Here is a 14,240-nt window from a genome sequence, read left to right on the forward strand (position 1 = left end):
TGTATCCTGTGTATAACCACAGCTGTGCTCGGTCAGTGAAACGGATATCTGTGACATTGAATAAGAAGTGTTATGATGTAAACACAGAGCCTTCAGTGTTACAACATATGTTGACTGACTGGCATGACAGCCAGATGGTTACAGCACTGGACTTTCAGTCCTATGGTCTGGGGTTCAAATCCCAGCTATATCTGATGGTAAGGGTGGAGATTTTCCAATCTCCCCGGTCAATATATTTGCATACCTGCTAGTGTCTGAACCCATATCAAGTGTATACTATACATATGCAGAACATCAAACACAGATGTTAATGATCCTGTAATCCATGTTTCTGTATGGCGGGTTGTGGAAGCACAAACATTCCCAGCATACCGGTCCTGAAAATGCAGTGTGGTTGTCTAAATCAGTAAATGGTAGGGTAAAACGATAATATGCATGTTAAAGTCCACTCATGAAAAAACATGAACACAAAACTGAACAAAATAATTAATAATATGTGTTGCAATTACACACACACACACACATGTATCCATACACACAACTCAAACAAAACCACTTGTTAATGTTCACAATTCATCCCTCTTTATTTCAGCACATAATACAATCCAATGCTCATCTTAGCCAGAGATATTTATTTATTTATTTATTTTATTTTTTGCAATTGGACCTCCTTGAACCTGCCAAAGGTAAAAAAGAAAAAAAAAAAAGGACAACAGAAAAGGGAGAGGAATGATTTCTTGCAAACCCTGTGGCACTTTCCGAACACAACAGCCTTTCCGGTCCCATCTGAGAATACTTTTAGCCAGCAGAAAATCTGCGAGTTGCTATGATTATAGTGCTGCTTTTCTGAAGGGCACACGTCACATGCTGTGCTCTGAAAGTTACTGACAAAGGAACATTTCAGAGGGTTGGTTTCCTTGGTGTTCTGAAAGCTTCTGTGACCCTGGCATGCTACAGCATCCAAGTGTGGGTTGGTTGTTGCTTGTTTTTTTTTGTTTTTGTTTTTGTTTTGTTTTTGTTTTTTTCTCCTTGAAGGCTGTAAAAATTGAGAACAATGACAGATCTAAGAACATTCCTTTTCCTTTTATGGCTCTGATAGTTCCAACATCATAATAGTTAAGAAGTTCTCTCTTCTTTTCGGCATTGAAAATTATGGATAAGAAGGACCGAAGTGTTTCTCTTTCATTTTAAACATCTCCAATGGTTAAACTTAAAGACCAAGTTTAGTAAGCATTCATCTTTCCTTTTGGGTTTAGAAATATACACACACACAAAAGTATATGAAAGTAATTCATATTTCCATGGCAGCAAGGTAACCAGGGATGGCAACTGCAGCCACAACTCTTTCAAAAGATGATTTGCAAAGGACTATTTTTCACAGAACTTCTCTCTAGAGCCAAAGCCATACTTTAAATATATATATATATATTTTAATAAACAAAGACATCAAGCCAGCAAGCAACACTTTCACAAAGTATTCAGCTGTCAGTTCTAGCCCTTCAATACAGATTTGAGGAACTGCCCCTCCATTTGGGCTTCTCTTCCAGTCTGTACTGGCTGAGATGTCTTTTGGATGGGAACCATATCCGGTCAAAAATGCAGCACAGGCTTTGCAAGATAATGTTGTTTCCCCCTCCCTTTTATAATTTGGCTTTACGGACAATGCAACAAACACTCGTATCAAAGTCCACAAAAAGTGGAAATGGAAGCAAAATATATCAACAAACTTCAAAGAAATTTTTACAGAATCCTATGTCATCTGAAGTTTAAGCAGCACAATTTTTTGCAGTGTCGGGTGACTGGAAAACTTAACCATCATGTACAGCCATGAAAAATGTGTGAAAAGGGAGAGGAAAAAAACCCACAAAAAAACTTGAAAATAATGAACACCAATAACCACCTCCATGAGCTAAAGAAAATGATGGCAAACATATCACAGTTCTGTTAACACATGCATTCTGTATGAAAGCTGTAAGTAAAGTCAACCAAACAACTTTTCTTTCCATGTAAGTGTATTCTCTGTCAGCTCTATTCAATGCATGGCAAAATAAGCCAAGAGCGAGAGAGAGAAACTGAGAGAGAGAGAGAAAAAAAAAAGGACAAAGAGACATCGCTTGATTGGGGTGAGGATTCGGGGGTGGGCGGTGGGGGGTTGGGGTGGGGGAATAGAGACAGGAGGGACTAGGGAAGAAGAGTTCAGGAGGAAGACAACGTGAGTGTTTGACTAAACATGATTTCATGCAAAACACACACATTTATCAAGAACAGTCTTTAACTGCTTACACTTAAAATATTTGTTTTAAAACTGCAGGAAATATACAACAAAATATCCCCCCCTCTCTCTCTCCCTCTCACATGCAGACACACTTTAATCATGGCACAAGAAACAGAAACACATTCTATATGAGCTGTGTGGGTGAAGAAATTCATAACAAAATTCTGATCAAAGTTATTTTTCTGAGATATAATACACTTTTTTTTTCTTTTTCTTTTTTTTTGTACTGAAAAATACTGTGTAAACCAGTACAACAAGAAAAATGTTTGAGAGTACCATGAAAGAATCAGGATCTACTCAAGCAAAATAAAAGAGTTCACGTGTTAAATGTTGCTGGTTATCACAAATTATTATTGAATGCTTAATGACTGAGTGTAAGATCAAGTATGATTAGGTCTGAATTACTTTTAATACACATATTTTTAATTTTATTAGTGACATATTCTAGAGAATAAAATTCCCCACACATTTTTGTGCCTTCAGCCTTACACTACTGGAGATAATGCAGCCTTAATGTGGGTATTTTGCATAAGATTTCATATGACAATGTGAACCTATCACTCCTTACTACATCATCATCAGAATCAAAGACTGATGTTTACAAACAGAATGCACTTGCGTGACTACAATACATGCAAGTTAGAAGCAGGAAAAAAAAAGAAAAAAAAAAAAAAAGAAGACAATCATATTGAATGCCTTACAACTGGTTAAAAAATGGTTGACATGTACCCAAGAGCTACATTTGCATTGTGAATGGCCGGGCTGAAAAACGAAACTGTGAGACATTAAACTACCTCTGACCAATTTGTCCTGCGTGAAATTAAACTGCCTCTGATCAGTTTGTCCCTGTGTCCTGTGTTAAAAGTAAACAGTCTCCAATCTTTTTATCTGGTCTCTCAGTTTCTCCTCTAACATGTGTGAAATAAACAGACTTTGATTTGTTTGTTCTGTATCCTGTGTGAAAAGTAAATCGTCTCCAATCTGTTTGACTTGCTTCCAATTTGTTTGTATCCTGTGTGAAAAATTACTTTTTCTTACTCTCTCTCCTTCTGTCACACACACACACACACACACACACACACACACACACACACACACACACATGCATGCACACGTGTGTGCGCGCACAGACACACATAAACAGTTGAAGAAAAAAAAATCAGGTTAGCAATGCTGTTCATCTTTTGATTCCCCCCCAACCCCCCTTCAGATAACAATTTTCAAAATACTGGTAATGAACACATGCGTAATTTCAATACTGCTTCAAAATTTTATTTTTAGCATTTTGCTACAAACCTAGAAATATGCAGCGGAAAAGACATGACAAAATTAACATTTTCGTTGTCTTTGGAGCTACAATCAGAATCAGTTCTTCACATCTGCATGACTGATTTGGATTAATCACAAAGTGTTCAGCAAATGATATCTTTATACAGATCAACATTATTTTCCTTTTAAAACAAACCACTCTCATTGTTTCTTAAATACCTTATCTTTCCTCCGACAACCTGTCAAGATTCTGAAGCCAAAATTAATCAATTAATCCAGGACTTTTCTTTGAAAAACTGATGACAAGTTTTGTGTTTGCTGTGAAATGATGTGGTTGTGTGACTAGTTTGAATCATAATGCTATGAATTTTTGCTCACAACAACTGTTCACTCATCCTAGAAATATGGAGGGAAGTAGGATGGTTGGGTGGGGGTGGAGTGTGGGTGTCAGGGGGACAACTTAAAATCCACCATGGTGCAATACGGGACATGTATCACTCATCCATACGAGGACACTAAGAGGATAAAGAATTCAATGGAAAAGAATGAAAAGATAGATCTTCACACTCCACACCCCATCATACCTCCCCAAAACAAAGGATAAAGAAAGAGGGTGTGCAGAAGAAGGTGGGTGAGGCAGAGGGAGACTGAAATGGATATGGGCAAGGAAGGGGCAAGCCAGTGGAGATAAAATCAGAGAGAAGAACAGAATGAAACAGAATGAAATAAAATGAAGAAAAAAAAAAAACACAGAAAGAGAACACCAGAATGAATGAACCGTCAAATGAAAACAAAGTACCACGAAAACATGATGCTGACAATCAATTATTCATGAGAATGTCATATCATCTGGCAAGTTTACTTCAGTTATTTCCCCATATCTGTGGCAGGAATCACAATCACAACGTACAAGAGCCCAGCTCAATAACACAGATGTTTTATGAAAATCTCTGTTGTAACTGCTCACCAATATAAAACCTGACAACTTTTGTGTAAAACAGTTTCAAACAAAACTTCAAATCTTTGATGACTGAGAAGAAATGAGAAAATAAGAGTACTATTTTGATTTAAAAAAAATAAAATAAAATAAAATAAAATATATATATATATATAAAATCTTTTTTCCCCCCTACTATAGAAAACACTGAAACTGCATTAAACTTTTCAGACAATGTTCCTATTTACAAGAAATAAACAAATTTGATAACTACCTTTCAATTTCACAGACACTGTTGTCTTAAACAGAAATGGATGTATTGCATGGTTTGCTTGCATTCTGTATACAGATACCATAAAAGGGTAAGAAATACTAAAAAGCCATATATCCATTTCTAAGTGGTTTATAATACAAATATAATACTGTTGATGTTTTTGATCAAGTAATGATGTTGATGTCGAAGATTCAGCAGATAGAAAATCACTTCTAAAAAAAACATGTCCACATAAATAACCATAATTATTTTCCCAACATAAATGTATTTTCCACGTTCAAAAATATCAACAATACTTTTACTGGTCAGTAGAACAATGTTCACCAGTAATATGCCAATGTATGATTGTTCAAACTTTAAAACGAAAAAATCATACCAACAGAAAAAAAAGTCTCTTAACACACTTTAATTGAAAACATCAATATCTAAAAGTAAAATATTATTGAAGAACTCTGAACTGTATGCAAAACAGATTAATCCATGAGAACCAAACTCACAATATGCAGTGTATGTATATATACACATTTCAACTTACTGTACAACATCAGTCATTGTTATCTGTACTAATATTATATACTAATATAGTAATAAGTTAAACACAGCACATTATTATTGTATACAGTCTTTTTTGTGTTTTTTGTTTGTTTGTTTGTTTCATAAGACGATAATATATAATAATTTCAAAGTGGTAAATATCTACACAGAGCTTTGCTATTCATTGTACTAATGTTCACTATTTGTTGCATTCCCAACAGCAAAGCAGACACCTGAATTTTGGCTGAAATTTGGCAAAAAATCTTTCCATGAATTTCTCTGACATAGCGATACATTGTCTCAAAGATTTTATGAATATCTGGCAAAGTGGAATCGTTTTCTGCGTTGTAGCACAGCTGCGTAAGAAATTCAAATGAATGACAATAATATTATTATGATTTGATATAAACAACAAGGACACATGTCCTATTTCCATTGTATTCCAACATATATGCACACACACACACACACACACATGTGTCACACATACAAACACACCAATCACCCTTACGCACGCTGTCAAACACAAACACATAACACCTCCCACGCCTCCCCTCCCAACTCACATACTCCAACTCAACCCAACCCACACACCAATCAATCCCCACACACACCATCATCATCATCACTCACGGCACCCAGTTGAACATCATGTTGAACTTGCGGTCTTTGTGCACCTGGTTGGGATCTCCGGGGATCTGGAAGCAGTCGACAGGGAAGGCGCCGATGGTGCGGTTGTAGAGGCTGAGGCTGAGGTCCGTGCAGCCCAGCAGCTGGGTCTGATGGGCGTTGTGCTCGTTCACCTTGAACGTCATGTTGAAGAAGTGCACGCAGATGTCTGCCACCCGTGGGGAGGACCCCAGGCACAGCAGGGGGGACTGGTCCGCTGTCACCGGCACACAAGGGAAGGAACCATCATGCATCGTCTCCCGCGCCACAATGTGTAGAATCACAATCAGAATCAGAATGTTCACCTTGACGGGCGCAACAGCCGAGTGGTTCAAGCGTTGGACTTTCAATCTGAGGGTCCCAGGTTTGAATCTCAGAAACGGCGCCTGGTGGGTAAAAGAGTGGAGATTTTCGAGATCTCCCAGGTCAACGTATGTGCAGACCTGCTTGTGCTTGAACCACATTCATGTGTATACGTTGGCAGAAGATCAAATATGCACATTAAGACCCTGTAATCCATGTCAGCCTTCGGTGGGTTATGGGAACAAGAACATAACCAGCAAGTACACCCCCAAAAACGGAGTATGGCTGCCTGCATGGCAGGGTAAAAACGGTCATACATATAAAAGCCTACTGATGTACATATACGAGTGAACATGGGAGTTGCAGCCCACAAACGAAGAAGAAGAAGGTTAACCACAGCATCTGCCTTTCGTGAAGTGAGCCACAATATGCAGAATCAGAATCAGAATGTTCGCCACAGTGTCCTGCCTCTCGTGTAGTGCCAAACTTTAAAAAAAATGATATGGGTGCAGAGTGATCGCCTATTGGTAATGTACCTGACTAGGAAGCGAGGTTCAATGGATTCAATTCCCATACGGACCAGGATTTTTTCTCTCCCCCCCATTCCCCCCCCACTAGACCTTGAGTGATGGTCTGGGTGCTAGTCTTTCAGATGAGATGATAAAATGCGGTCCCGTGTGTAGAATGCTCTTAACACATGTAAAGGACTCTACAGCACAAAAGGGTTGTCTCTGGCAATATTTTGTAGTAAAAATCAACTTTGATATACAAGTGTGTGTGTGTGTGTGTGTGTGTGTGTGTGTGTGTGTGTGACTGACTGAAGACTGATTGAAAGACATAGGAAACAAATGACAGCCTAAAGGCAGCTCTCAAATCAGCTCAACCTAGGTAGGCAGGCTGCTGTGCAAATGACGGTGTTTGTAAAGTGCTTAGGGTTTGGTCTCTGGCCAAGGATATCAATCAGTAACTGAAACTGTTGAGAAGGTCTGACTTTTTTTTTTTTCTTTCCTTCACGAAGAAATCACACACACATACACACGCACACTCACACACAAACACACACCACACATACACACACACACCACTACAACACACATACACACACACACACCACAACACACACACACACACACACACCACACCACACAACACCAACACACACACACACACACACACACACACACACACACACCACAGTCAGTCTGATGCTTCCTCTGTCAAAAAAGTTGTTTCTATTGTTATTAACTGGAACGCAGAGTTTGAAACAAGATGATGACCGAAAGGCAACTGTGAACAACATGACAGAAACCTAATCATGGTGGATGTTGTAAAGAAGCACAGAGTTCATTGTTCAAATTAATTAGTTAATATCATGGTCGTCGGGACTGGCTGAACCAGTGAAGTCTTCAGCACATGAAACTTTTTTTTTCCAATCAAAGAGATCTGAATGTCAGTGATAAGCTCCTCTTATCGGATCACTTCAGTGAGGCATGAAGCAGGCATGTCAAGACAGCAGTCATCGTTCGTCTCCCTCTCCCCCCTCCAGAATGAGGGTGAAGTTACAACTTACACTGACCCAATACAGGAAAGTGAAGTTGCTATACACCCTGCACCTGACAGTGGTATGAAAACTTTGCCTTTTATGTTCAGTTTCATGTGATCTGAAATACTGTACTTACTGCAACACACACACACACACACACACACACAACACACACACACATATATATGTATCGGTCATGGAACTACCATCTGGTGTTAATAGTGCAAACTTTCCAGTCCTCAGGAGCTAACAGTTCTCCACTGACCAAACTGCGGCAGCACGCAATGTGTGAAGGGATGGCTCATGTACTCAGCTAACACCCCCTCCCTCACCACTTTTAGTTTGCACACAGAAAGTGTCCTATACATATCCTTACAGCTCATCATGAAAACAATCATATACATGTCTAGAACTACTGCTTGGGAGAACAACAAAACAGATGACACACACAGAGACGAGTCTCACTCAGTAGTTACTTACATCTACTACAACTAATTTACAACCACTACAACTAAGTACTATACTCACAAATGATAGGTTCAACAATCGTTTGGTGTGGACAGGCCCCATTATTTCACTGGTCACATCCCACTGCTACTGCATTATATATTATTCAATAGTGGCCACTAATTTAGACAAATGAAATTATTTCATTTGCCAAATCTTCATCTTGGCTGGGACCCATCACAGTACATACTGCCATCATAGTTTTCACATGAAAACTTACAGAAAAGGGCTTGCAATGACCTGAGTACACATATATATATATACGCCTTATTACACTGATCATGAAAATGATACACAAAATATGAATATCATATGTAACAAATGTATCTGATTCCAAACCAATCAGCCCAACTGCTTGCAACACTTCAATGTATTAATTGAAAGGAATGTAATTTTCATTAGGTTTTTTAATTTTTTTTATCTCATTGTTTACAGGTCATTCTATTCACAAAGATGCCAACTAATGTCCCTGAAACTGTGTAATCTACACAGAAGTCCTGGAGTCCTTTCAATGAAATCAGAATAAAGTGGCAGGCATACTGATGCCGTGATGGAACAGCAACTGCCCTGTGGCAGTCATGTGGCACAGCACAATGCCCTTTATTTTCAAGTAAAAAGTTTAACTTTAAGGCGACATGCATCACAAACTCAGTGCATGCCAAGAATGTAATTATAACATCATCTGTGCCTGTCTGAACAATACGCCTTTGTGTTTCATTTTCCTTAATTTGTTCGCACATTTAATTAAAAGTGTAAACAAATGCCTCTTTGTTTTTCCATTTCAACATTCCTACCACTGTCAGGTTTTTTTTGCAACAATGTTTTTGGGTTTTTTTAAATATTAAATTCATTTCTGTACAAAGCACGGTGAAAATTAATTAAACAAAATCTAAACAACTGAGCACTCACATAAACAACTTATTACCATATAATAGAATAGAATAGAATATATATGACATGATATATGATATATATCATGATATAATACACAATATATCATATAAATCAAATTATAATGCAATATCATAACAGAATAGAATCGAATCATAGATCTGAATGGAATGGAATGGAGAGAAACAGGAAAAAAAAACAATAACAAACAAATGAACAATACTGCTATAAATCTACACAGCTGATGTTGCAGTGTGTATTTCATACAATGAAAAATGTAATGTGATTATTGACATCAAAACTACAGCAGTATCTTTTTTTCTTTGGAACCACATTACTGCAAATTAATCGTATCACATAAATGTCACTGAAGGCATATTCTCTGACACGCCAGTAAAAGAGGGAGGGAGGGAAGGAAAGAGAGACAGAGAGGCTAGAGATAAACAGAGAAAGAGAGAGAGAGAAGGGGGGGGGGGAGAAGAAGAGAGAGAGAAAGACAGACACTGGACAGACAGAGAGAGAGAGAGAGAGAGAGGGGTGTGGGGGTGGGGGCAAGCATACAGACAGAGAAAAGAGAAATAAACTGAGACAGAGAATGCCTGAGTGAATGTGAAGAGTTGGTGATTAATCCTCTGTGTGCATATATGTGTGCATATGTGCACGGGAATGGAGGGCTAAGTGCAGTTGAGAGAGAGAGTGTGTGTGTGTGTGTGTGAATAGAATAGAATAGATTTTATTGTCATGAAACCGTAAGGTTTATAAGACACAAGTGCAATGGTAAATGAATGAACGAATGAAAAAACACACAATGAATCAATCAGTTAATGCAGTAAATTGCAGCAGCATTCATAAACAAATTTTCCCAATCTTGTTTGTATATATTCATCATCTGTTAGCATCACCTGACTGGGAATATGTCCTGTGTTATTCAAATTTTGAATATCCTTAAAAGATTGTTGCCTTAAGGTTTTATATTTAATACAATGATCAAGAAGATGGATTTCGTCTTCCAGGTTGTTACACTTATTGCACAATCTGTCTTCTTGTGGAAGATTTAAATATCTACCTTTCTCAATCTTTAGGTCATGCGCGCTTATTCTGAATTTCGTTAAAGCTTGTCTGTGTTTTGCATCTGATATATTTAAAAGATGGGTTTCAGTTTTGTACTCTGCTACAATCGTATTGTAAAATTTTAGCTTTAATGTTTTTTTCTCTTTTATCTTTCCAGTATTTGATATATTCATTTTCTAATTTTTTATACACGACGTATTTCAGTCTATGTACGCTGAATGTGAATTGATTTTTCCAAATGTGATCAAGGCCTATAATTTCGTGTATCTTTTTAACAAATATCAACCATGTGTGTGTGTGTGTGTGTGTGTGTGTGTGTGTGTGTGTGCATGGACAGATGTACAAATATACTACTTGAAGTAGACTATGTGCCTGCATGCCTGTTTGTGTGCATGCATGCACAAATGTGTTTAAATATACATCATTCACTTGAGCATGCATGCATTAAGAGTGTGTGTGTGAGTGTGCACATGTGCATGTGTGCGCGCAGGCGTGCGTGCGTGTGTGTGTGTGCGTGTGTGCACACAGATGTGTTTATGAGCATTTCCATGCAACTGCTAGTTGTGTGTAGGTTTATCGTTTCGTTTTGTGTGTGTTACAGATGTGATTATCTCATGGCAGGCACGGTGTGATAATTCTAACATGAACATAATGTGTTTATTTTCATGTATGCATGTATACACTCTTGCTCATATAGATATGTACATGCATGCAAATGTGTATATGCATGCAAATGTGTATAACTACCCTGTATGCTTTGGTCTCTGCATGCGCACAATGGGGGTGAGGGGATGGCGTGGGCGGTTGGGGGTGGGGGTTATAGTAATTACTTGTAAATCATCTGTTACATTTTATCATGATGAATGATGGACAGTTTTATGAAAAATATAAGCCCCTTGTTATTTGTTCCCGTGCATGCTCTGATCATTGCAGATATGAAAGAAAGCAATAACAGCAAGCACATATTGCACACAAAAATGTGCACACAAAAACAAATAATACCCCCCCCCCGCCCCCCCAAAACAAAAACACACACACAAATCATACACCACAATACACATATATATACACGATCAAAAATGTCTTTGTCAACATTGTTTATACATAATGGCAAAGAACTGCTTGCTTGCATAATTTGTTTCTGCAGCTGTTTAGTAGTTCTTATAGTGACACTAATCTTCAGTGACAGAAAATATGACATAGTGATATCTGAAATATCTTTTTGAAATGATAGAATCATGGAAAATTTATTATTTTTAAATCAATGTAACAGAAATGGCGAGAATTGCAGTAGCAAAAAGAAAGAAAGAAAGAAAAAAAAAGAAGAAAAAAAAAAGGGGGGGGGGGGGGGAGGAGAAATGAAATAAAATTAACAAAACAAAATAATCTAATTTAAAGATAAATGCTAATGAATAATACATAAACACAAGAATCTAAAAGTAAAAGCAGACAAATAAAAAAAAATTAACACAAGAGTGAAGTACCGACCTGATATCTTGCTCTGGTGAACTGGTTTCCCATCAAGGGAGAAATGGAGGTCCAGTTCCTGAAGCAGTTCATAATTTTAAAAATTAATTTACATTCATTCATGAAACTCAGAAGAAATAATGAAAAGAAGAAATGCTTTATCAAGCACTTCCTCTTCCATTACATCATATATTTCTCAGGTTGAAAGAAAGCAAGGAAATCCTACAGCAATTACATCATTGTTCCACCACTTTTTACCAGCCAGCCAACCATCTCATTCTCATTCATTACAATCATAATGAAATCCACAGTGTAAAGATATTCAGCACAAAAAAAAAGCAAAAAAAGAAAAGAAAAAGATTTTCAACTTTAAAAAATCGAACAAGACAACATGAACCTGCATTTTGGTAACCAAGGACAAAACCATCAGTATAATTTTCATATATCTGAAAAATGTTCTTGCTCCCTCTCATCTTATCCTTCCCTCTTCCTCCAATGATCTCCCCCCATGTCTCTTCAACACACACACACACACACACACAAGCAAACACACTCACACACATGCAAGCATGCACACACACATAATACACAGGAACATATGTATGTCATACGTATGCACTGTGTGATAAAATCATGACATCAGCCATCAGGAAGCATTTTAAACATTTCTATAAGGTCAAGGTCAAACAGTCTCTATCGAACAATGCGCCATATGGAACTCCTCAAATATTGATAATGTGTGTCACTGCCACTGCATCTGAATACAAACAAATTTCACACCTGTGGTATTCTCAGACATTAGCATGGCCATGTACTGACATACTTTGTTTAAAAAATCAAAATAAAAAGAAAGGAAGTGAGGAGGGTGGGGAGGGAAAACACACACACACACAAACACACACAGAAACAAGCAAACAAACAAAAACATATCATAGGAACAGTTCAAACATGAAGCAATGAACTGTGGTAATATAATATTCTATTAATTTTAGCAGCTATTAGCAAACACACGCACACACACACAAATGCATAATCAAATAATGGCAATCAATCCTACATTACAATAAATGAAACAACAGTAACACATACACTACAGTGAGAAACACAAACACAAATAAATAAAAGTGGCTGAAACAATACGTGAATAACAATATTATGACTGTGTCACAATGTGTCAAAGTTGCTATGGTGTGGTGTTGTCTATGCAATAAAAAAAATCCCTCTCTCTCTCTCTCTCTCTCTCTCACACACACACACACACACATACACACACTCCCCCCTATTCTTACTTTTTGATCGCAGCTATTTTATGTTATTTTGTAATCATGACTATTTCAGGCCACCAAAGCACTGCAATGTTTTATAAATTATTTTTAATATAAATACCATAGCACTAGAACACAGAGTTCTTAAATCTGTAACGTTTATAGACCAACTAGAAAGTACAATACATGTACAATGTTCACTCCAGTCAATGTTCATAACATTCTACCAAATTTCAGTTTTGTTTGACACATTTGAAAATAAAGTCTCCCTGTTGTACAGACCCGAAAAGTGTGATAATTCTGTAAATAAAGGAAACACTGACATCTGGGCTGATTAATCTATCTTTGCACCCAAGTTATATGTAATCAGAGAATTTTCTGTTGAATACTCAGAACAGAAAAGCACAATATATTCTCTGTCAGCACTCTTCCAACTTGCCATAAAAATTCAAATAAAATCTATGCTTCTGTTTATATTTTGATTAACTTATTCCTCCCATTAAAAATCTCTTTGCCCATTGAAAACAGTCATTACCATATGAAAGTTTAAATTCATTCTTGGACCCAAACCACTGACATGATTTCAATGTTGGATGGTGCTTCTGATTTTGGACCAACCATATAATGCTAATTACCAGTAATCAGAAAATAAAAATCCTAATCTGAATCTCCAGAAATCTGATACCTATCACTCAGTACTCAGCACCTAATGCTATAACTAAGTCATTTTATACATAGTGGCAAAATGATAAAAACCAACAAAAATATTTAAATGACAGAGTGTGTACATGTTTGCCATGCATGTGGTGTGTACAAATAATTTTTATGTCGCATGTCAGAACAGGCATGTGCACTGCCAATATATGCACAGCATGCATTTGTGTGCTTTCGTGGTTACCTATGTATTCGTGTTATGTGTGTGTGCATGTGCATGTGTGTGTGCATGTGCATAATGTGTGCATGCATGACTGTATTATCAGAGAAAAAAAAGTAACTCACATGTGTTTTAGACACAAAAGTGAAGTTGGAGCAGGCGGTGACATTCAGATGGAGTCTACGGTTTGTAATTTTGGAGCAACACACACAGTAGTGTTCAAAGCAGTCACAGAACCCAAACTTGAGGGGCATATTGTACGTGAAGTTGGCAGTCCTGTTGCGCGAGCTGACCAGAATTGGGCCATTGAGATTCAGGGGATCGATTTTATTCAGAAACTGTGTCTCTTTCATGATGTCAC

General features: G+C 37.4%; 1 protein-coding gene across 1 annotated transcript in view; it reads right to left on the minus strand.

Annotated features, from left to right (window-relative positions):
* Positions 1–556: 556 nt before the first annotated feature.
* The window catches only part of LOC143293878 (uncharacterized), a 15,133-nt gene continuing 1,449 nt past the window's right edge, over positions 557–14,240 (minus strand). Inside the window, exons 2-4 of the mRNA XM_076605206.1 lie at positions 14,005–14,240; positions 11,762–11,819; positions 557–6,175 (exon numbers count right to left, since the gene is read on the minus strand). The exon at positions 14,005–14,240 is cut by the window's right edge and continues 450 nt beyond it. Coding sequence (XP_076461321.1) covers positions 5,919–6,175; positions 11,762–11,819; positions 14,005–14,240 — 551 coding nt within the window. The 3' untranslated portion in view covers positions 557–5,918. The remainder of the gene's footprint in view (positions 6,176–11,761; positions 11,820–14,004) is intronic.

The sequence above is a fragment of the Babylonia areolata genome, chromosome 19, assembly GCF_041734735.1.
Source record: "Babylonia areolata isolate BAREFJ2019XMU chromosome 19, ASM4173473v1, whole genome shotgun sequence".
Classification (NCBI taxonomy): domain Eukaryota; kingdom Metazoa; phylum Mollusca; class Gastropoda; order Neogastropoda; family Buccinidae; genus Babylonia; species Babylonia areolata.